Raw genomic sequence first — 23,382 nt, 5'->3', positions numbered from 1 at the left:
AATCTGAATGCTACTCATTAGAGGGGCATTATGCGGGTGTTAGGTTATCTTCGCTACACTCGGGGTTATGGGCTGCATTATACCAAATACCCAGCGGTACCAAAAGGGTATAGTGACGCTAATTGGATATCTAATATAAAAGACTCCAAATCCACTAGTGGTTATGTGTTTACCCTCGGAGGGGCAACTGTGCCTTGAAAATCTTCTAAGCAAACGTGTATATCGAGATCAACAATGGAATCAGAGTTTATTGCTTTGGATAAAGTAACTGAAGAAGCTAAATGGCTTCGCCAGTTCGTTAAGGATATTTCTTGTTAGTTAAGACCTATGCCAGCCATCTGTATTCATTGTGACAGCCAATCGGCGATTGGACTGGTATAGAGTAATATGTATAATGAAAAGTCTAGACATATTCGTCGCAGACATAATTCCATTCGACAATTGCTCTCGAATGAAGTTGTCACTTTAGACTATGTAAACTCTCAGGACAATATTACGGATCCGCTAACCAAAGGGTTAAATCGAGTGTTAGTAGAGAAATCGTCAGAAAGAACGGGGTTAAGACCTTTAGTGTAAGGTGTTACTGGAATGGAAACCCAACCTAGTTGACTGGAGATCCCAAGATCTAGGTTTAATGGGACAACCTAATTGCGTGTAACGGTGGTATGTCACTGAGGAGGTTAAATGTGATGAGCGGTTTCTTTTCTCCTTTCTTGTTCTTTCTTCACTTCGTTTTCTCTTATCCTCGTCGAATTTGAAATGTTTGGGAATGATTCTTTAGTTGTTTTTCTTTCGGTGTTGAATTTTGGTTGTTCCAGAGGGTACGCGGGGGAATCCGGGGTGCCCGGGAGCGATACGAGAACTTTGGGTGGCTGGGTCAGGGCCGTACGAGCGGCGAGGGTTGAATCACCTGGGCGAGCATTGTGAAAATTGCCGCACGAGAGGGGAAATGGGCCGCTTGGGCGGGGGAAAGTGGGCCGCTCGAGCGGAGGGGAGCGGCCCACTGCACGTGCGGGGAGGGGCACTGCACATACAGCCAAGGGCAGCCCGAGCCCTGTTTTTCTTTTACATTTTGGTCCGAATATATATCACTTCTAACTCATTTTTCTCCCATTCTAAACCTAATTCCTCTCCTCCTTCTCTCTAGAAAACACCTCAATCACCCAAAACTCTTTGATTCTTGTGATTCTTGGAGCAAGATCATCATCATTTCTCTCAAATCTTGAAGCTCCCAGCTAGAGCTCCTCTTGGTGTAGTGAGGGTTCTTCATCCAAGCTAGGGTTTCTTTCTCTCTAACTTCTCAAGCCTTTGAGGTAGGGTTTTCTTGAGTCATATATACAAGTTTTGCTAGATTGATGTTGATTTAAAAGGGATCTTGAAGTTTTGTGTTGATTTCTTTGATTTTGATTCAAAATGAAGAGGGCTTTGAAAGTGAGTTTATATCTCAACCTTGTACTATTATCTTGAGGGTTTTCTTTTATTAAACTCATGAAAATGGTGTGATGGAGTTTCTCTTAGAAAATAATGATAGTTTGTTAATGATGAAAACCCTAGAAATTAGGAATTTTTGGTAAAATGGAAAAGGCCTTTGAAATTACTTATTTTCTAGTGTTAAAAAGATAAATGAGAAGTGCTTCATCAATGTTTAACAAGATGGCAATTTTCTTGATGTATGAGAAGGAGGTGCTATTTAAATATTATTGCTAATACTTGAATAAGCAAGCTCGTGTGTGATAAATTGTTGGATATCATAAATGGTGGGAAAATTGTAAACATTGGGGATTTATATTTGAAATATGTCACTTGTAGCCATGGAGGGACTAATTTGTTAGGGCATGTGAAAAGAGAATTGTGGTAACATGTTGATGACACATGTTAATTTTGTGGATGAATATTGAAAGGAGAATATGAGAATGTGAATGTTGGCATTGTTGTAGAGATATTCAAAATGGAGAAATGTTATGAGGTATGGAAAAGATCTTTGCATTGCATGTTACTTCAACTATCATTGTGCATTGTGAACTTAAATCAAAGAGACTTACATCATGAAGAAAAGTATTATTGTAATGAGAAATATGGAAATGTTTATGGGGTAAATACGGTGGTAAGTCCGGATAGGGGGTGTAGTTGAACTTGTTAAGTTGGCCTGAGTGTCCTAGGTGAAAGACCAGAAAGGCGCGCGGATAGGTGTCGAGCCTTCCAGTTAATACCGGTAAAAATGACAGTTTGGTAATACTCGTAGAGTCTACTTGCAGACACCAGCTTAGGGATTACCAGTGTCGTCTTTACCGCCCCTGTTGATTTAAATATTGGAAGTTTGAAATTGATGAGATTATAAAATATTATTGAAAATATGGTGATTTTGAAATAGTGCATTGAATATTATTGAGAACATGATGATTTTGAAATAGTGCATTGAAATAAAATTTTCCTTCATTATTGGCACTTGCATGGCATTACATATGCATTTCTTTTAACACGGATGGAATTGGCATAACTGTATATACTTTGTGAGGAATCTCTACTAGGCTTTATGCTCACCCCTATGGGATTTGGTGCATGTAAAGATGTGGTGACCCCACCAAACTAAGGGCGTGGAAATGTTTTGAAGAAGAGTAGTTTAACTCTTATTTTGTGTGATATTTTTTTTTTTGTAAGTCAAGAGCTAATGTGTTTGGGTCCAAGAGACCAATATGTGTAACTGAGCTATTGCCTTGGAACTTGTAAGCCCTTGAGGGCCTTATTCGTTATGATTTAATGATTCCTCTTACATGCTATAGATTCATGTACTAATGTGTAAACAAAGGTATAATGGCATGTGAGAATACTCTAGTAAACATTTGGAATTTGGTAAATGAAATTGGTTAATATCTCATTTTGGAAATAAGTTAATGTAATAGTTATGTGGGGTTATTTTCGGGGCGTGACATTAAACCTCCAGCTATTCCTTTTATCAGTGATACTTGCAAGTGTAGAGGTTAAGCTGAGGTTTTAATAACTCTAGTGTGTTAAGCTGTTGAGTTGAGTATAGCACGATACTCAAGTAGAGTTACCTATGTGAGTGTGAAGTGGGGCCGCTTCTATAGGAATTGACAGGGCCTAATTCTTTAAACCGCTCACTGAACCAGGCTAATGTTCTAGGGCCAAACCGGACACAATAGTGAGAACAAAACAATGGTTTGAGTAATACCTATGCGAGGTCTAGTGTCTTGGTTTACATAAATGGCAGAATAGTTCAAGACTTCGTGTTCACTGGGCAGCCAGTAAATCCGATAGATTTCACTAGGAGGGGTTCAAAGCCAAAAACTACCTTTTTCCGATGCAAGGGTTATTCCGTTGCACTCTCTCCGAGTCTTTGTTGTTAAGTGTTGTCCGTTTGTTGTTATTCGGTCAATTTTTATTCATGTAGGGAATTGTTGGAAAAATAATAGTTTTTTGGTGACTTTAATGTAATATTAAAGTGGGTGCCAGTCCTCAATTGAGGTGGATTAAAGTGGGTTTAGATTCTTTATAATGAAATCTTTACACCATAAAAAGAATGACAAAAAACTATTAAGATTTGAATAAAAAATTGACTCATTAAATTAGTCTCATAAAAGAGGTGTTGGAAAAGGTAATTGCAGAATTATACACATTACACAAATGTATAAAATGAGTGTAACTCCTCTATAATGATGATGGATTAAAACCATCAATTGGGAGTTTTGCAAAATTAAGGCTTGCCATCAATTGGGAGTTTTGCAAAAAGTGGGTTTAGATTCTTTGTATTGAAATCTTTACACCACAAAAAGAATGACAAAAAACCATTAAGATTTGAATGAGAAATCGACTCATTAAGTTGGCTTCATGAAAGAGGTGTTGGAAAATGTGACTGCAGAATTATACGCATTACTCATGTGTATAAAATTGGTGTAACTCCTCTATAATGATGATGGATTAAAGCCATCAATTGAGAGTTTTGCAAAATTAAGTCTTACCATCAATTGAGAGTTTTGCAAAATCAAATCTCTTGCATTTGTTGCAAGAGTCTTTTCCTCTCTCCGTCCATGTGTATAAAAGGAGACCCTCTTCTTCATTCTTCAACACAAGCAATTTTTACTATCTTTGTGTGTTCAAAATTTTTCCTCCAAGTTTTATATTCTTCCTAGTAAGAGAGTGTTACAAAGTTGTGTTCGCCGAAACTACTCAGTCGGTGCATTGCTATAGCTGGTCCAACCATCGTGTCCTGAGAGACAGACGATGAACAACCTCTAGCACCCAACCGGTGAGGCGGTGAATCTATTTTTAGGACACTGTCAAGTGCAGGTTTCAGTTTATTTTCCTTTGCTATTTTATTTTATGAGATATTGTAATTTTCAGCATGATTAATTTGTTCTGAAATTTCAATTGTCCATTATGAATCTATTTGTTTTATGTTATCACACAAGATATACAACAATAGTGATATTAACTAGTTATGATTATAAACATATAAAGTTACGTAAAACCCCCTCATTCTATAAAATGTCATTTTTGTAAAGTTAAGGGTAAAATAGTAATTTAATCTACAATCCTATAGGACAGGATTAGCAACTAATCTTGTAATTGGATGGACTGTTAGTCCCATTACATTTTTCTCAAGCAAATACGATTTTTATGGAACTTATAAATTGCTAATGCAATCCCATCTCTTTGAAACTCTAAACAAACTTGGCCTAAGATAAGAAAAGAGTAATGTTAGGTACACAAAAATATTGTGTAATTCAGTTTATACTATCGCACAAGTGTTGAATATAAACCATACACTATTTTTTTTCTTCTTTTTGTTGCTTTGAGTTCTTGGTAACTAACAATATTGAGAAAGATTTTTTTTTTTTTTTTTTGGGTGTTGAGAAACAGGAAAAGAAAGCTTGAGACCCTAAAGTATAATTTTTAAATTGGATTATTTCATGCCAATTATTGATTAGTTTAAAAATCAACTAAGACTTAACTTAAAATCATTAATGAATTTGAAAGTAATATTTTAAGGGAATTTACCATTTCTCCATTAATAAATATGACACTATTAAAATCAACAATAAGAAATATATGATTTGAGTAATTAATACTAACCCAAGATTTTTAAAATTAAAAATTAAATATCAAAATGAACCTCAAGTACCAGGACTTTAGACAATTGGGTCTTTTCCTAAGAAGATATTCTTTTGATTAGTTTGAAACTGTTAAGTTGTCTATGTTATTGAGTTGGCTCTGTGACGTAGAGATAATTGAACTATTAAATAAAGTCATAAGAAAATATTTTAAAAAATTTATTATTAAAGGTTTCAAAATTTAAAAAAATTAATAAAATAAGAAGACATCATGTTCATATTCTAAGGCCAAGTTTGGCATACACAAAATAATCCATCTTTTTATTTTTTTTTCATCACATCACTTCTCTACTTTTCTGCACATCTTTTCGTAAAAAGACAAAAAATACACTTGTTTAGGTCATCCCAAACAACCCCTTAACTTGAGGTTTCAAAAATCTCGGGCCGCAACTGTTGTGATGAAAGATAAGCTGTCAGTTTCTTTCATTCTTTTCCTCTTCTTTTTTTTTTTTTTCATCTCTGAAGATGGTTTCTATGAAAGATAAGTTGTCAATTTCTTTTTTTTCTTTTTTTTTCATCTCTGAAGATGGTTTCTTCAACTCTATTATTTGTCACCCTCCCACTGTATTGTCAATTTAATAAGACCTCATATTGATATTTAGCTTGAGGTGTCAAAAGTCTTGGGCTGCAACTTGTTGTGATGAAAGATAAGTTGTCAATTTCTTTCTTTCCTTCTTTCTTATTTATTTTTTTCTTTTTACATCTCTGAAGATGGTTTCTTCAATTCAATTATTTGTCACCCTCCCACTCTATTATCAATCTCAACTTATTAAATTGATTAAACAGTTTATTCTTGCATTTTGTCTTTTACAAATCTATATTTTAACACTATTAATTTAAAATTTTGTTCTCACTTCTTGATTTTTATTTATTTTTTTGATTTTTAGTCAATTCATTCTTACATATTTTACAAAAATTACAAACTCATAATTTCACTAAAAATGAAACGCAATCTTTAAAAAAACAAAATTCTTAAGAGATTTTCTGTAATAATACTAATCACTCTGTTTGGTTTTAAATTTTTAAAAACAAATTTTGAGGATTATTTTGGGTATGACTTATAAGTTAATTTTTTTTACTTATTATGAAAAATTTACAGAAAGTAGTAGAGAGGCAAATTAATTGAAATAAGCCAATAAGAGTCTTTTATTTTTTGTGTTTTGTTATCTTTAGTGAACTTTTATTCGTATTTTAATTATTTTTTATATTTTATTTTTTAGATGCACCTAATCTAAATGTACCGGCTTAATATGTCAAATATTTATGAAGAAATCTAACAAAATGTCAATAAATGTAACAAATTACAAAAATGCACTAATTTTTTTTTTTTGTATTTAGTGAATTTTTTATAATAAAAAAATGACAATTTTTGTACATTTTAAATGTATTTAGATTAAGTGAATTTAAAAAGTAAAAAAATAATTAAATTATTAAAAAAATCTAAAAATATCAAAATACTGATATTGAAAACTTGGAAATTATTTTTAAAAACTCTTAAACCAAACAAAGTGAATAATAATAAAGATTATTATTATTTCCCCCTTTTTTTTTTTGTGTGTGTTGGAGGGCTTGCAAAGCCTTGAACCCAAGATCACACCAAGTAACTTATCCCCTCCCTTCTAAAATTTAAGGTATATATTGCTTTCCCATGGAAGATATTTTCTTCAGCTGCTTTTAGACTTTTCAGTTATTGTTGTTTATCCTCTTCTCCTAGAAAGGTCAAAGACACCAACCTCCCTCCACCTTTCCTCCCAATTTCCCAAACCATCCATGACCAAAACCATCTTCTCTAAGCCACCCCATCAATTATTTCTATAATAATGAATTTCACAACCCAAAAAACTTGCTTCTCTTCCATGGCTGCTCTCTTAATTGGGCATTCTTTCCATAGCAAAAACTACTCAATCCAACAACTCAAGAGCAAAAGCAAGAACTGCCCAACAACTCTCAATACTAGTATATCTTGCCAAAGCCGCTTACCGGTCGATCCAGAAACAGATAAAGGCAAGGAGAAGGAGAAGAAGCAGTTGTTGCCACAGGTTTTAGTGAGTGTTGGGAACTTTGGGAAGAGATTGAAGGACAATTTGAGTCCAAAGCAGAAGGGTGATTGGAAAGACTTGATGTTGATGAGTTTATCATTTGCTGTGTATATCTATATATCTCAGAGGATAGTTTGTACTTACTGTGCTTGGATGTCCATGATCAAGCAACCTTGGTAAGTAGCACAGCTTCATCACCATTGAGACTCGAAGGGAAAGCTATCAACAATCGGAGATGGATCTTTAGATGATGTTTTCCTTGTTTGTAATTTTACTTTTTTGGGGGTGTAGATTTTGGGCTCTGTGATATTTTATATTGAAATAAATGTTTTATTTTTTGTGTAAGAATAATGCTATCCAAACTGAATAAATTCAAGAGTTGTAAGATCATTGACAATTGCTATACTGCATACATCATGCCCTCTTCAAACCTCGCTTTAGCAGAAACCCTAGGGCTTCTGTTTCAAATTGGAGGAATGAAAGATCATACCAGGAGTCATTTGTACACCCTTTCGGTTTTGCTGGATCTCTGGTTTCAATTGTTGTACCTCTTGCCTATGGTGTGATGACAACAAACCTGGATTTTTCAGAGTTCAATCTCTGTAATACGAGTCCAACATGACACTACTTTCGGAGAGGTCGCTGTTAGAAAAAGAAAAACAAAAATGACAACAAATCATATCTTTCCTCACATCCTACTTAGATGAAAATGAAATGGTATACTGGTGGATTAATGAAACATTTTCATCAAATTGGAACCATTACAAACCCAGTGGACACCAAAACGGTAGTAAAAAAGCATAGAGTAAGTAGATCATCTTGTAAATCCTAAAATGGTCATGTTGAGGATGGATAATACAAAAGCAGTTGATGAGCAAAACAACAATCAAAACAAAATGCAAAAAAACCTAGTGAGAGAGAGAGAGAGAGAGAGAGAGAGAGAGAGTCAATAATTCCTTGAAGGGTTCATTGTTCAGGTAAACATATCTAATCATGATTTAGGATGAACTCAAAGAAAAAGGTAGTGCCAAAGACATAGTAGTTATAGAGTTCCATATGACATTAATCAAAAACAGTTGCACCTGCTTATCATCACAAATTGCTCCCTTAAAAATGAGTATCTGATTGAACAAATTTCAGTTTACTCCAAATGGTAACTCAGTCAGACTTGATCCTCTCACCACTGAAAACGCGATGGAACAACGCCAAAAACCATTGCCAAATCAGTATAAGCCAACTATTTCGCTTGGGTTTAGGTTCTGGTCTTGGTCCAAATAATCCTTTGTAGAGCTCTTTTTGCTTCTGATAAACGGCCTTGTCATGTTCAGCAAGCAAACGCAACTCCCTTGCAATCGCTTTGTCCTCGGGAGCAAATTTCCGTGCCTTGACAAAGTCTTCTCGGGCAGCATCTGTCTGCCCAAGCTCTGCTCTAGCTTTTCCTCGTCTAAATAGTGCTTTAACGTTGTTTTCATCCTCCATCAACACCTAGATTGTAACAGAGTGTACATAATCAAGGTGATGAGGGTTAATAAACCATCAAAAAGAAAAAGAAAAATAAAAATCAAAATGAGAGAGGGAGAGACCCTTTCAACTGTTTTGATGATAATTTCAAAAGATAATATCTCTTGGATCTCTAGAAGCAGGCCAAAACTTCAATTTCTTTGGCCAAAAGGGACTTATCATTTCTACTTACTTGTTATGGTCTAAGTCAAAGCACAGAAAAACAAACGGAAAAGTTCGCAAACAGCCAATATGCTACCTTTCAAAAAGTAACGGGTGGGGAATAATGACCAAAGTCATTCCCCCAAAGACAACACCGCCTTAAAAAAGAGAAGGAATATAGGGGAAAAGCATAAATGAACAAATAAAATAAAAAGGACTTTGAACAATTTATCAAATTAGGTACTACAATGCACTAATTTCAATTCAGGTATCATCATCATAAAGACTATACGTAAATGCTTTCAGAAGCAAATAAAAGTAGCGAAACACAGTACATGGGGAAGAGGGATATACCAATGGGATCATGTCCAGAAGTGCAATAAGACTTAACTAATCAAAGTAGAGCAGAGGAGTAATAGCAAGCTAACATCGAGCAAGTGCTCTATGCTAAGCTAAACTTGGCCATGAAGAGAAAATACTACAAAATGTATGCATATCAGCACATATGCTTCCTTCAAAACTAACCAAGCTGGTAAAATTTTCTAGAGGCATCCAACTCAAAACCGATTGGCAATGGGTGGAATGGAGGGTCCCGTAGGCTACATCAACCAAACTTGAGTGGCTAAGATAAGTGATGTAGGACAAGTCTCTGACATTCCAGCACATGGCCCAGTCTCATGTAGAGGTGAGAGAGAGATGAACAAGATAAAAGAGATAGACCTGGGTCTGACAAAATGAATTAGATTTGGACTGGATCTGACAAAATCCGAATCCAACCCAAATCGGCAATCTAGATCACCCGAATCCAAATCCAAATCCGAATCTGATCCCATCTGTTTAGTGTTTTTTTTTTTTTTGAGCTATAGTTTTAAACAGTTTGATAATTTGATTTTTTTTTTCCCCCCAAACTGCGTTTCCTTCATGCAAGTTGCAGATTCTAGACATTATATTTGCAACCATAATGGATTAGAATTTGAGAAAGATCCATCACCAATATTATAACAATATGAATTAAACTAAAAAAATCATAAATATTTCATAAAGCCAGCCCGATTTATCATTGGAAATAATAAGTAGGGTAAAAATCCCTTAACCAAACATATGCACTTGAAAAAAAAAAAAATTGAAAGAATATAAATTCCAATTTAAAAAAAAAAAAAAATCACAGATAGTCAAAAATTTGGAAAGCTAGTATTCTAATCATCCTAAAAAAGTAGATCTTTATCTTTTAAATCAAATGCATGCAAAAAATCTATATATATATATATATATATATTTTATTTTACCTTTTTTTCATTTCACTTTCTACAATTTTCACTTTTCAATATCTTTAGGCCCTTAGGTAGAGTTTGGATATTGCATTTGTAAATGAATTTATGGAGGTAAAAAATGAGAATGGAAAATAAACAAATTTTAACTTTTATTTCATTGAAAAAAATATAATTAAAAATTCATAATCAGATCGGATTGGGTTTTTGCATATCCGATCCGTTTATTATTAAACGGATTTAGATTTTCAAGTTGAATTTGAGAAAATCCAATCCATTGACAGGCCTAGTCTGAGACTTGACTTAACCCAGCTTTGATAGCATGTTGGAAATTTTGGAGGCATCCAACAAAAAATGAATTGGCAATGGGTGGAGTGGAGGGGCCAAGCTTGGGTGGCTTAGAGAAGCAATGAGGGACAAGTTTCTAACATAAGCAATTGATTGAACTCCATAGAGGAAAGCAAAGAAAGGAAGAAAACGAATATACTTCTGTTGTAACAGAACTGTTGCCTGTATGCTGGGATGTGCCATACAAGCTCAAGGAAATAAACATTGAGTGAGAGAAAACGCAATTCAAGTGTAAAAGAAAGGCAATAAAACCAAGAAACTGATACGTACAATGCTGCATTGATGGATTGCATCTTCATAGTGTTCGAGTTTTATCAGGCAGGCCGCCATGTTAAGGTGACAGGGATTCTTTACTGCCAAAGCCATATCTCTGTACTTACCGAACAACTGGAACATGAAGTCATCTCCCATATATGCTATGGCCTATGAAACATCCACAACATTAAGTTCAAAAACGGGAAAGAAAAATGTACAAACTCATGCCAATAGTGAGTAATAGAACAAGAACATTCAAGAATACGAGCTTTTAACCATTTCATACTGTTGCATAGCCTCCTCCAATTTTTCTTCCTTGAACAAAGCATTTCCATCCATCTTTCTTCTATCAGCTACACCAATCCTCTCCTCTGCTGTCATGTCACCACGAGCTTTTCCCTACAAAAGTTATTATTGAAAAATGTTGGATTATGAGAACCTTAATGAGGTCCAAAACATCATGTTTCAAGGATGAACACAAATTCATAAAAAATTCATTTGGGGAGAACTTACTTCTTTGGTTTCATCGAAACCAATGAGCTCAACTTCATATAAAATATCAGCCATGGGTGGAACATTTGGGAAAGAAAAGTTTCCGTCTTTCCCATAGCCCAGTTCCCAACCCACATGTAATAGAGCACGTTCACCAGATTTCATGTTGGACACACCAATGCTCAGTCCTGTCATTTCTTTCTTCTCTGTTGGAAACGAGCAATGGATTTTTAATATTTTGCCCAGAAGAATTTTTTAATTAAGAAACATGTGACCATTAAAGAGTTTTCACCAAAATGACATTAAAAATTCAAATTTGTTCCAAAAAGTGTCCACCAATAAACTTTTCACTAAGACCAATCACCATAGTATCAAAATTAGGAATAAATCATATCAATAGTACCAAATGCTCCATTGTCACTTCATCCATAAAAAGGAGAAAAGGACTACAGAAATAATGATGTATGCAGAATCAGGAATGCTTGAGGATCACAGAAAGATTGGTACAGATAATTTTTTCAGTTAAACTGAGAAATTTTCCAAACAAGCATTAATTATGCAAATACCTTTTCCTAAGACCAACTCAATTGGTCGTTGTTCAAGCCATGTGTCTTCGAATTTGTGCTGGGTGCTTTCAGTCCATGCCCTATAGTGAACTGTCAAATGTTCACACACAAATAAGTTGGTGTTTCTTCATAAACCTCCAATGGGATGGAATACATCAAAATTCCTTCAGGAAGAGAATAAGATGTATTTTGCACAAAGAGTGTCAGTAAAATGGCTACTGATTACAAACATATTATATAAAATTTCAGTGCAAATTTTATTTATTTCTTTCCTGTTCCTTGTGTTTTCATTGCTCTCACTCTTTTTTTTTTTTTTTTTCCCCCACTCTAATTAAAAAATGATCTCATCTCACAAAAGTAGATGCAACATTATCATGAATAAATTAAAAACTTACAATTATGGAAGGGAAACTTGAGTGCATTATACTCACTCAATTCAACGTATTTACAGTTTCAGTCCAGAAGAAAAATGGCAAAAACAAACTCATTTATGGAAGAACTTGCTAGTGTAATCTAATCTCATATTTAATAGAAGACACTTCATAGCTTGGTAGGAAAGCTTGAATTTTACCATTTCATTGACATACAAACTTCACTTTCACCTGTAATAAGAGAAAATTAAAATTCCAAAGATGCATTATCAGCAAAGTTTTTAAAGGCGAATGCGTGGAGCGAAACATTTGACAACTCATGAAACGAGCCATAAGACTCAAGGCATCGAGGCTAAACATTTCAAATTCCAAATTTTTATATTTAGTAAATAAATAAAATATTTAAAAATAAAAGCATCGAACAATTCACTACAAAGAAAAAAGCTTGCCCTCATCGAAAGTGAAAGTGACGTTCTTAGTTTCAATTATCGAGCGTCACACTTGAGGCTTAGCTTTGTGTTTTTTTCTTAGTTGGTCATTTACTTGATTTTTTTTTTTTTTTTCTTTCATTGAATATAATTGCAAAAAAGGACCCCCTTTATTTATTTTTAATGTTTAAACCATGTATTAAACTTGGTTGAACAACAACCCAAGACAAGCTCTCCATATGCGTACTCCCCATATGTTTGTGTGCAAAAATTGTACAAGGTGTGTAAGAATTTATGTATTATTGATTGATGTCTTGATTGATAGATTACAAGCTTTTTTAATTACAATTCCTATACAATCTATATATAGAAGAAAATGTGGTAGTAGGTGTAGTGGAGGTGATAGTGGGTTAGGTGAAGTGGAGTGTGTAGTGGAGTAGAGGTAGGTGAAGTGGAGTGTGTAGTGGAGTAGGTGAAGGTAATGTGGTAGTAGGTGTAGTGGAGGTGATAGTGGGTTAGGTGAAGTGGAGTGTGTAGTGGAGTAGAGGTAGGTGAAGTGGAGTGTGTAGTGGAGTAGGTGAAGGTAAAGATGGGAAATTCTAACAGCCCCCCGCAAACTCAAGGAGGAGAGAAACTAACCAACTTGAGTTTGGAGAGAGTAACAAAACAAGAAAATACATAAAAATAAAAAAGGATAGGAGACACTGTATGGTCGTGTCAGACCGTTGGTAAAGACACTGTATGGGGTGTCATAACGTTGTAGAGGACACTGTATGGTGGTGTCAGACCGATGTAGAAGACAGTTTATGGGGTCATGTCGGACCGTTGTAGAAGACAATGTTGTGACAGTTTACGGAGTCTTGCTGGACCCTTGTAGAAACTAACCGGAATCAATGTCGGGACAGTTTACAGAGTCTTGTCGGACCCATAAAGGACAGTTTACAGAGTCTTGTCGGACCCATAAAGAAGCTAACCGGAATCAATGTCGGGACAGTTTACAGAGTCTTGTCGGACACTTGTAAAAACTAACCAGAATCAATGTCGGGACAGTTTACAGAGTCTTGTCGGACTCTTAAAAAGTTGCACCCTCAAAAGGTGTGCCCAATTTTGTCAAAAGGCGTGCCATCAAAAGGCGTGCCCAATTCATCAAAAGGCGTGCCATCAAAAGGCGTGCCATCAAAAGGCGTGTCCACTTTGTCAAAAGATGTGCCATGAAAAGGCGTGCCAGTTTGTCGGGCGGCAAGAGGCGCGCGATACGCGTGGCTGCCTCGGCTATTTAACCAAGACGAAGGCTGAGGCTGAGGCATACCATTCTGAAACCTCTGAAACCAACCCTTCGCTGAAAAAACTCTGCCTCTGCGGAGAGAGAAACTGTGGAACACTTTGTTGCCATTCTGTCACCAACCCTTCCGAACATTACCAGTCTGAAATTGCTATTTCGCTGAAACACTTAGCAACCCAAAAAACATGGCCTCTTCTTCCCGTCCAGCTACCCAGAACCTGCTCACGCTCTTTCCAGAACTGAACGAGCCCACAAGAGAAATAACTGGTGCGGTGGCCAGTGAACCTCAACCAAACACCTCTGGTTTTGCTCCATTGAACTTTCCGATGCGGTCGGTGGAGCAAAAAATGGCGGTGCAAACTGATATTGAGGCTAATCAGTATACTCTGAAGTCATGCGTGGAAACCATGACGGCGGTCACAAATTTGTCGAACCGGCTGCAGAGTAGGACAAATGAGGTGCAGCATTTAAATTCCCAGCTGGCTCTGCTCCAACGCATGTATAAGGATGCGCGAGCAGAGATAAGTGTGCTGAAAGCAGAAAATAAGGAGCTGAAGCGGAAGGCCACTGTGATGTTCCGATTTGGAGGTCCGCCGTATGCTGCAGTGGAGGAGTATGGAGGAGTGAACGTGCTCGGCGGCGTAGGAAACACGGAGGCAGCACCGTCAAGGGCCGCCCAGGACGGAGGAAAGAAGAAGAGATCTGCAGCAGAGTAGAGAAGAAAAATCCCACTGTGGGTGTTGGGTGTGTTATGGTGGTTTTTTTTTTTTTTTTTTTTTTTTTTTTTTTTTCTCGTGTAAAATTATGATCGGGGTTGATCCTGACATGAATAAAATAAGTGTGTTTGGCAAACTCGAATGGTAGGTGTGGTAAGGCAGAAAAATCAACTGGAATGAATTTTTTTTTTTTTTTTTTTTTTGTGAAAATAATAATAATAATAATAATAATAATAATAATAATATTAATATGGAAATCATGGAGTGGGCGGTGGTACAAAAATATTGTGTAGAAAAAGAGGGAGATGGTGGAAAAGAGAGGCCACTCATGTTATTAAAATAAATTAAGGAATTAAAAAAAGTGATATTGGTTTTGTTTTCAAAAAGATGGATTAAAATAAATATAAAAAAAGAAAAAGAAAGTGGAGACCATGATGAAAGGTGGGAACAAGTGTGCTGGTGCTGTGTTGTAATGGTCAGAAAGAGAGATAAGAAAATAAAATAAAATAAATTTCAAGGTGCTGTGTTGTAATGGCATTGAAATATCCACCATCATAAAGAGTATCAGTGGTGCTGCATATGTTTATGAGCATTATTTGAGGCCTTTCTTTCTTAACCCACAGCAGACTGTTAACGTCTAGTATGTCCCAAGGAAGAAGGACATCTTCAGTAAGCCAGATGACATTCTAACTGCTGCTGAGAAGTACATAGAAGAACATGGCCCGGAAGCATTTGAGAAGCTTGTTAGCAAGGATAGGGAAACCAAGTTCAGGAGTAGCAATTACACGTATTTTGATGAGGACCACAGCTATTGAGCCTTGTTTGGCTGAGGGAAACACCTTTTTTCCGCTGCTGTTAGGAGTATCTTTCCGGTGGAGAAGCTGCTATGGACTATTTGGGGAGAGTGATGTCGAAAGCCGGAGCCTTGGATCTCGCCACCGGCGTCGGCGGAAAGATCGAGAAAGACGATGTTCTCTCCGCTGTCCAGAAGTATGAGCAGTATCACGGCTACTATGATGCCGAGAGAGAATGAGATGTTATGAAGATATGATGAGGAGGTAGGTATGTAGTAGACAATTCTAGCGGACTAGGTTGAGGTCCGGCGGGCGGCCAAGGCGAGGTTGCCGCCCGCCGGTGAAGCGAAAAAATATTAAATTCTTAACCTTGCTCTGATACCATGTAAGAATTTATGTATTATTGATTGATGTCTTGATTGATAGATTACAAGCTTTTTTAATTACAATTCCTATACAATCTATATATAGAAGAAAATGTGGTAGTAGGTGTAGTGGAGGTGATAGTGGGTTAGGTGAAGTGGAGTGTGTAGTGGAGTAGAGGTAGATGAAGTGGAGTGTGTAGTGGAGTAGGTGAAGGTAATGTGGTAGTAGGTGTAGTGGAGGTGATAGTGGGTTAGGTGAAGTGGAGTGTGTAGTGGAGTAGAGGTAGGTGAAGTGGAGTGTGTAGTGGAGTAGGTGAAGGTAAAGATGGGAAATTCTAACAAGGTGCATGCCTCAGACTGTGATGCACAAGCCTTTTGGGGAGTATTGCTTAAAAAATCAAAGTCTCGATGCGTTTTGCATTAGGCTCGCCAAGATGCGAGCCTTAATAAAGTCTTGTAAAACTTTGGTTATTATCACAAGAATTATCATTGCAAGAAGAGAATTTAAATTATGGATCAATGATGGAAGCCATAGATTTGATTTCAATTCATTAATTTTTTAAAACTAATTTACCAAATTTATTTTGTTCATAGAGTATTGTAGTTTAAAACTAATTTACCAAATTTATTTTGTTCACAGAGTATTGTAGCACATTATCATCATTAAAGAGTCTGACCAAAATCTTAGTACCATTTTTCTCAGTGCCATAAAATTCATTGAAAATCTTGCAATTAAATGGGACCCCTTAATTGGTTTTCTTGGTCTTGTCCAAGCCTAACCTTTGTCCATCAGGATTATTATGTTTGGAATCTCAAAGGATAATTGTGTAAGGTGGTGAAAGAAACATTCCCACATTCAATGCTTGATGGTTGTTATCAGAAACCAAAAAGAAACAAAAAAATAAAAGATTAAAACCAAGACCTACAATGCAAAGCCATTTTAGTACTAGATGTGGTTCAATCATAAATTTAAGGTTCTTTGGTTTTCTAGGCATGTACAAAGTGCAAAGAAAGAGGGGGTGAATACCTTATAAGTACAAGAATTAGTTGCAAGATGGACTTACAAAAGCATGTCGAATATTTGGATGGCCTCTGACCATGGCCTTCCTTGATAATTTGCTTAGTGACTTTCTCATGAAGGACTTCCACTTCAGAATCAACTTTTGGGGGCCCATTACCATCATGAGGAAGATCTCCATGCACAAATGAAGCACTTTCAGTAATGATTTCACCTTCTCCATCTTGACCTGGAAAAATTGAGAAAATTAATAGTTCCCAAGTATTTCTTCATAATACTGACACTAACATAAACTAAAAGTAAATTAGATAGCCAGTTTGGAGATCCTTCACCAAGAAATCCAAAGGATAAAGAATTGTTCTTTCTCCTCTTGTTCTCCCCTTAACAACTTTTTGGGTTATTTGTAGGGATGGCAATTTGAAACCGACCCGACGGATACCCGATCCCCCGACCCCGATTTGAATGGTTTTTTCCCGAAAAATATCCCCGATGGGACGGGGATGGTATTAAAAAATCAATCTCCCATCAATTTTGAGCCGGGGACGGTGATAAGTGTGCCGGCCACAGCCTCGGCCTCGGCCCAGCCCCGGCTCGGCCCCTGTCCAGTTTGTACCCGAAGTGGTACATATACATATTATATATATACTTTTTGATTAGTTTCCCCGAAGTGGTACATATATATATTATATATATACTTTTTGATTAGTTTCTTTCTCTTATTCATTTCAAGTTTCACTTTCTCATTCATTTCATCTACTTTTTGATTAGTTTCTCTCTCTGATTCATTCATTTCATCTACTTTTTTGGTTAGTTTCTCTCTCTCATTCATTTCATCTTTTCATTTCATATCTTCTCTGTCTCTCTCTCTCTCCCTCTCTCTCTTCCTCACCTCACCTCACCTCACCTCTGATCTCTCTTTCTTCCTCAGCTTTGATCTCTCTCTCTTCCTCACCATCTGGTCCGTCTCTCATCTCTTTCTCTCTCTCTCTCTCTCTCACTCAAAGAGAGAGATAGAGAGCACGGAATCAGAGTCGCCGCGATGCCACGATGCCAGAGCACCGAATCTAATCTCTCTCTGCCGCGATGCCAGAGTCGATCTGAGCAGATCTCTCTCTCTCTCTACTTAGATCTGAGCAGATCCCTCTCTCTCTCTCTACTCAGATTTCTCTCCCTCTCAGTGATGTTGATGATGTTGGTCGATGATGTTGATGATGTTTGTTTTTTTTTTTTTGATCGGATGTTGATGATGTTGAATCTTGCTGCTGTTGTTTTTTTTTTTTTTTGTTGGTCCGGGGAATTTTCGGGGTCGGGAAAATCCGATCCCCGCTAGGGGGCGAGGACGGGGACGGGGACGGTGATACGTTTCCCGTCGGGGATCGGGGCCGGGGACGGGGAAATGTTTACCATCGGGGATCGGGGACAGGGAGTGCGATCCCCGGCCCCGCCCTGCCCCGTTGCCATTCCTAGTTATTTGCACCCACTACAGACTTGTGATTACTCATCAGACACCAGCAATACCAATTATTCTCTTTGTTGTTTAATATGGAAACAAAAAGGAGAGGTAGAGAAGCAAAAGTATCTCTCAGAATAAAGCATAGAATCAAACGTAGCACTTATGCTGCGAATGCGCAATATCAGGTGTCAAAGTCAATTCAAACATTACAAAACAGATGAAAATCAAATTTCATTCATGTACTATAAGTCTGCAATACAATATGATGGTCCATTGTAGGAATTCATAACCCATAAGACCAGACAAAGATCCAGACCATATATGCATGATCTCTCTGTAAGAGTTTCTGAATAATCTGTATAGTGTGACCAGGAGTTGCGATCGATGAACCAGATGGTCGAAGAGTCTTTGAACCAGACGAAACCTTTGAGTCAGATGAAGAACCAGATGGAGCAAACCCACTACGGCGACTAGGGTTTCGATTCTGCAAGCTAGGGTTTCAAACCAGGCTTTGACACCATGTAAGAGTTTCTGAATAATCTATATATTCAACTTGTGTATATTTACAAAGAATTCATCGGTTTATATAGCCTAAACCTAAGACTGAAAAAGGAAATACAAAGAGAAGGAAATTGCCTAATTCCTAATATACACAAGCATGCCATATATACAATATATATTCTCACACTCTCCATCATACCACTATCACAATTAAATCACATATGTCTGTATGCAGAATCACAAATTTTCCTAACCATGTGCATCAACTTATGGTAAAACTTTTACAATCTTCATCTTTTAAGTTTGTGATTTCGTCATGGATAAAAAATTCTAGATGAATACATGTCAAATTTTAGCTTCAACAAAAAACAAAAATATAAAAAAAAAATAAAAGTGTATCAAAATCATATTAGTTGTAGCAATCGTTGTTGTGGATAGATAGAAATTGCAATAAAGAGGGTGACCTAGTGCATGAGGCTCCCGCTAAAGCAGGATCTGGGTTGGCGCAAGGTGTACGCAGCCTTACTCCCATATTTCTGGAGAGATTGTTTTCATGACTTGAACCCGCGCCAACAGGGACACTAACGGCAAGCCTTAACATGGGCCAAGCCACCCTTTTAAAAAATGCAAAAAAAGGAAACCACTAATGACCATCTTGTATACAACTTGATCCTAATGAAAACCCTTTAATAAAATATTAATCTGCAACTAATGTGTGGCAGAAAAATGGTATACCGAGAAAATCATGAATTTAATGGATTCATATCTAGTATCTCATGCATCATACAGTACACGTGAAAAAACAATTGAAATACTGAGAACTGTTGTATTCTCTGTATATCATGTTATGTGCATACAACATGCAGCTTAAATGAGCATTAGCAGTAATTTACTTGTAAGTTCCTGGAAACTTTCACAATAGAGACAGCCGCTTTCTTCTCAAAACAGAAGTATGCTGTTCTCCCTCTATTGTTTCCACTCTATTGTTTTGGCTCTCTATTTTCAAATTGCGAACTAAGAATGGATTCTCATTGACAAATTCATGTTGCAACATCTGTTGTGCAATCAAATGCAAATGCACATGAAGGATAAGGGAGCAAATAAAATGAAGTGATTATTATAGGTAAGGCAATAAATAAAATAAAAAAATATTCATAAGTTTATTAAGTATAGTATTTTTTCTTAAGGCTTGGAATTTGGAAAGTATTTATAAAAACATGGACAAAAATGACATTTTGTTCATCGTCTCTTGGACAAAAATGATATTTTGTTCATGCCATCCCTCCCAACCATTATTGCAGCCACTCGCTCTCCCACAACTATTGTTGCCTTCTTCTTCTTCGGCAACTACCACCTCCCTCTCCTCCCACAATCAAGGTCAACCCCCACTTGTGTCAAATCGGTTTACAAAAAACCAGACATGATTAAAATCGTTATCAGAAAAACCCAGATATCACGATTCATCAATCATGTGCTAACTGCAATGTAATATGTTATCGAGAGCCCCCAATATCAATTGTTGAGCCTCACAGCCATTAGACCCATTAACTTTACTCGAATCAAGAAAAAGTGATGAAATTTTAACATGTTTGATATATCAAATTTGTTTTTTTTCTTTTCAAAATTACAAAATCTGTTCATTATTGTTTCTCAAATATATATATATATATAATCTTATGTTGTAGATGATGATGGCATGTCCTATTGTGTTCCCCTAAGAAGCACGGATAAGAATACGGATGCTGTTGTGGACGCGGACGCGGACGCGGACAAGGACAAGGACATGGATATCGGACACAGCGATTTCAAAAATATGGAGGCACAAACACAGCGGGGACACAGCAATAAATATGTTTTCATATATTTTTATTTGCTATCTAGATTAATTACATCCATAAACAATCAATATTAACAAAAATTAACTCTAATTTTTTTTATATTAAAAAAACTCTTTTAAATTAACACTTATAGTTTATATATATATATATATTTTTTTATGGATGACCTATTAAGTATTTAAATTTTAAAAAAAATAATAAATATTCAACATTCATCAAAAGTACTAAATAAAATGGGAGAAAAGACAACTTGAAATGTCCCTAGTGTGTCCCCGAAGTGTCACTAGTGTGTCCCTTGAAAATAAATTAATTAAATAAGAGGACATGCCATGTGGCGTATCCCATACGTGTCCCCGAAGTGTTTGTGTATTTGACACGGATACAGCACTTGTTTTGAAGTGTCGGTGCTTCATCTTTCTCAACAATGTCAAACATGTAGCTTCTTACCCACATTAATCTTGCCATAAATAAGTAGGAAGGATAGATGCATCAAAGGAAGATACTGAATTGAGTTGCATATATCAGTTTGGTGGATGAGAGGTTTGATACCTTGATAGCTTTGTGAAAGATGTGAAGAAATTGCCAAATAAAGAGGGTGGTTGCTACGCCATTTTTTTAGTGATGAGAGGGCTGTGGCAGTCACAAGGGAGGGAGCGGTAGTGGCAGTCACCGGACAAAAAAAGGGAGGTGAGTATGGTGGGAGAGGGATGACATCTATGATCAGAAATGTCAATTGTATCCCTGCTTTGACCAATCTATAAATAAGCTCATAATCTCAAAATTAAGGAAGAATTTTTTACACTTAAACGGATTTAGTTGTGAATAATTTAATATTTATTGAATTAACTCTAATAATGCCTAAAATGAAAGCAAGGAGCACTAGATGCTTATACCGAGCAGTGAACCCAAAAGGGAGAACCTTACACACTATTACCTTATATGCTATAATGCTAATGAGAAGCCTAGTCACTATGGCCCTAATTTGGTTTCAACTTTTGACTCATAGAAAGCACTCAAAGAAGAGTTGATAATGCTTTTTAAAATACTTTTAGAGGTGTAAATACAGTACATCATTACTCCTGAAGGTGAAAATTGTTTCAAATAATTACTAATGCTAAGATTAGTTGGGAATCAAATTCTGATACCTTAAATGACCAAATGCAAAGAGATGAATGAAACCCCCTATATTGAAATTGGTCTCTTGTTTGCCTAACTAGTGATTGGCTATTTGAGTACACAATACATATGCAAAACCAATGGGGTGGGCCAAAAGGCAAATATTTATGGCAGGCCCTCACAAAACCAACTGCCCCAGTGAGAGAATAATCTACACCATGATACCTTATAGTTGAATCTATAAAGTTGAGTTGAACAGTTGGGATTACAATGTGCTGTTTCTGGTCTTCCAATACACTATGATTTAAATTAGTATCCTACTAGAGTTATGATACATCTCCACAATTTGTTATTGGAGCTGTGTCTATACAAGAATGAATTAACTACTGGGTGTACTTTCCATAATGAGAATCATATTATGACTCCTAACAATTAAACTTTACTTTGTGCATGAAAATATAAGAATACCACCACTCCAAGGGGGGAAAAAAATAGAACTATACAACTTTACTATTACACGAATTACAGTGGAAATCAGAAGGTAGGACGTTTGGGTTTTGGGTTTAATATTATTTTCATTGAAGATAGTATACTCTTTTTTTTTTTTTCTTTTTTTCTTTTTTTATCATTAAATCAGACTATGCAAAATTCTTCACCTAAGGACCCCATAATCGTACATGTTCTCACAAGAGAAGTTCAATTTGGACTGTAACTGATAGATTTATACGAAATACAAAGTTAAAAAATATTAAATTTTTGTATCAAATATTCGAGAATCAGATATATTACCTGATTGATTTTGCTGCTCCTGAACTTCCTCCATTTGTCAAATCAGAAACCAAACAGTCTTCTCAAATTCTAGCACACACCCAAATTCAAAATATCAAAAAATGATGAGGAAAACATATAGAAAGTATAGATTAAATACAAATCTTCACTCAACTCAGTTCATTTTAACAACTTAGCCCAGTTCTCCTTTCCTTTATTTTTATTTATTTATTTATTTTTGGGTACTGGCAATAAAACAACAAAGCCTAGTTGAGTTCATCTTTATTCAGTACCAAAAACAAAAGAAAGCAAAAGATTCAATAATTTTAGACTACTTGTTTAAATTTTCCCAGCTACCAAACAAAGCCAAACAGGAAAAACGCATCAAAATTGAACAAAAGAAGCACACAATTAAACATCAGATAACTCCGTTTTGAGAGAGAGACGACATTTACCAAAAGAAGAATCTGCGGCGTAGTGGCTTGATTGGATCTTCTAGAGCTATAATTTTACTTTTGCTATGATCAAAGAAGACTCGAGAGAGACAGCTGTATTTGTATTCGAAGACTAGATTAGATACATCTTTTATGCTCTCTATAAATAATAATAATGGCAAATTACAAATATACAGAGATTTGACATTTGTTTAAATGATAAGAGCAATTTTATATTTATTGTTTAAATTATAAGAGCAATTTTATATTTATTGAATTTTGACTCATTCAAATCGTTTGCATACTAGTTATTCGGCCAGTTAATCAAAAATAAAACTTATAAAATTCAAACGATTGGGGTGAACTTAAATTTGGTATATCAATTATTTTTAAAAATATAAATTTATTTTTTTAATTTTAGAAATTACATCTCGGCTTTTTAGATTTTTTATCGCTTAATAAATAACTTATTTTTATTAATATATCATTAAGTCAATTAATAATTTTAATGATATTAGAAATATATTTTAAGTAATAAT

The 23,382-nt window shown here is 35.8% G+C and overlaps 1 protein-coding gene and 1 long non-coding RNA gene across 3 annotated transcripts; one reads left to right on the top strand and one right to left on the bottom strand.

The window, feature by feature from the left end:
- Positions 1-8,099: 8,099 nt before the first annotated feature.
- Positions 8,100-23,129, bottom strand: TWD1 (FKBP-type peptidyl-prolyl cis-trans isomerase family protein). Of its 2 annotated transcripts, XM_028271870.2 has the most exons (8): positions 22,865-23,129; positions 22,431-22,499; positions 16,780-16,962; positions 11,760-11,849; positions 11,215-11,399; positions 10,978-11,100; positions 10,717-10,869; positions 8,100-8,653 (listed from the first exon to the last, which is right to left on the bottom strand). In XM_028271870.2, the coding sequence occupies exons 2-8, from the start codon at positions 22,462-22,464 to the stop codon at positions 8,327-8,329; spliced, it is 1,095 nt and encodes a 364-aa protein (XP_028127671.2). In that variant the 5' UTR covers positions 22,465-22,499; positions 22,865-23,129; the 3' UTR covers positions 8,100-8,326. The 2 variants fall into 2 exon arrangements, with proteins under 2 accessions (XP_028127671.2, XP_028127672.2); XM_028271871.2 differs by lacking the exon at positions 16,780-16,962 and having other exon boundaries at positions 22,865-23,036.
- On the top strand, positions 11,761-16,224 carry LOC145820413 (uncharacterized). The gene is made up of 2 exons (XR_014361904.1): positions 11,761-12,838; positions 16,059-16,224. It is a non-coding gene; the product is annotated as an uncharacterized LOC145820413 (long non-coding RNA).
- Positions 23,130-23,382: the final 253 nt, after the last annotated feature.

This window comes from Camellia sinensis, chromosome 2 (assembly GCF_055761805.1).
Source record: "Camellia sinensis isolate YWXY chromosome 2, ASM5576180v1, whole genome shotgun sequence".
In the NCBI taxonomy this organism is placed as follows: Eukaryota; Viridiplantae; Streptophyta; class Magnoliopsida; order Ericales; family Theaceae; genus Camellia; species Camellia sinensis.
This window is presented reverse-complemented; position numbering and strand designations above follow the sequence as displayed.

Bases quoted from the DNA above. Each gene is read 5' to 3' on its own strand.
- TWD1 (XM_028271870.2), bottom strand. From the start codon at position 22,464: ATGGAGGAAGTTCAGGAGCAGCAAAATCAATCAG. The intron at 11,101-11,214 runs GTAAGTTCTCCC...TAACTTTTGTAG, and splicing joins GTTTCGATGAAACCAAAGAA to GGAAAAGCTCGTGGTGACAT. The intron at 8,654-10,716 runs GTACGTATCAGT...GTTACAATCTAG, and splicing joins CAATCCATCAATGCAGCATT to GTGTTGATGGAGGATGAAAA.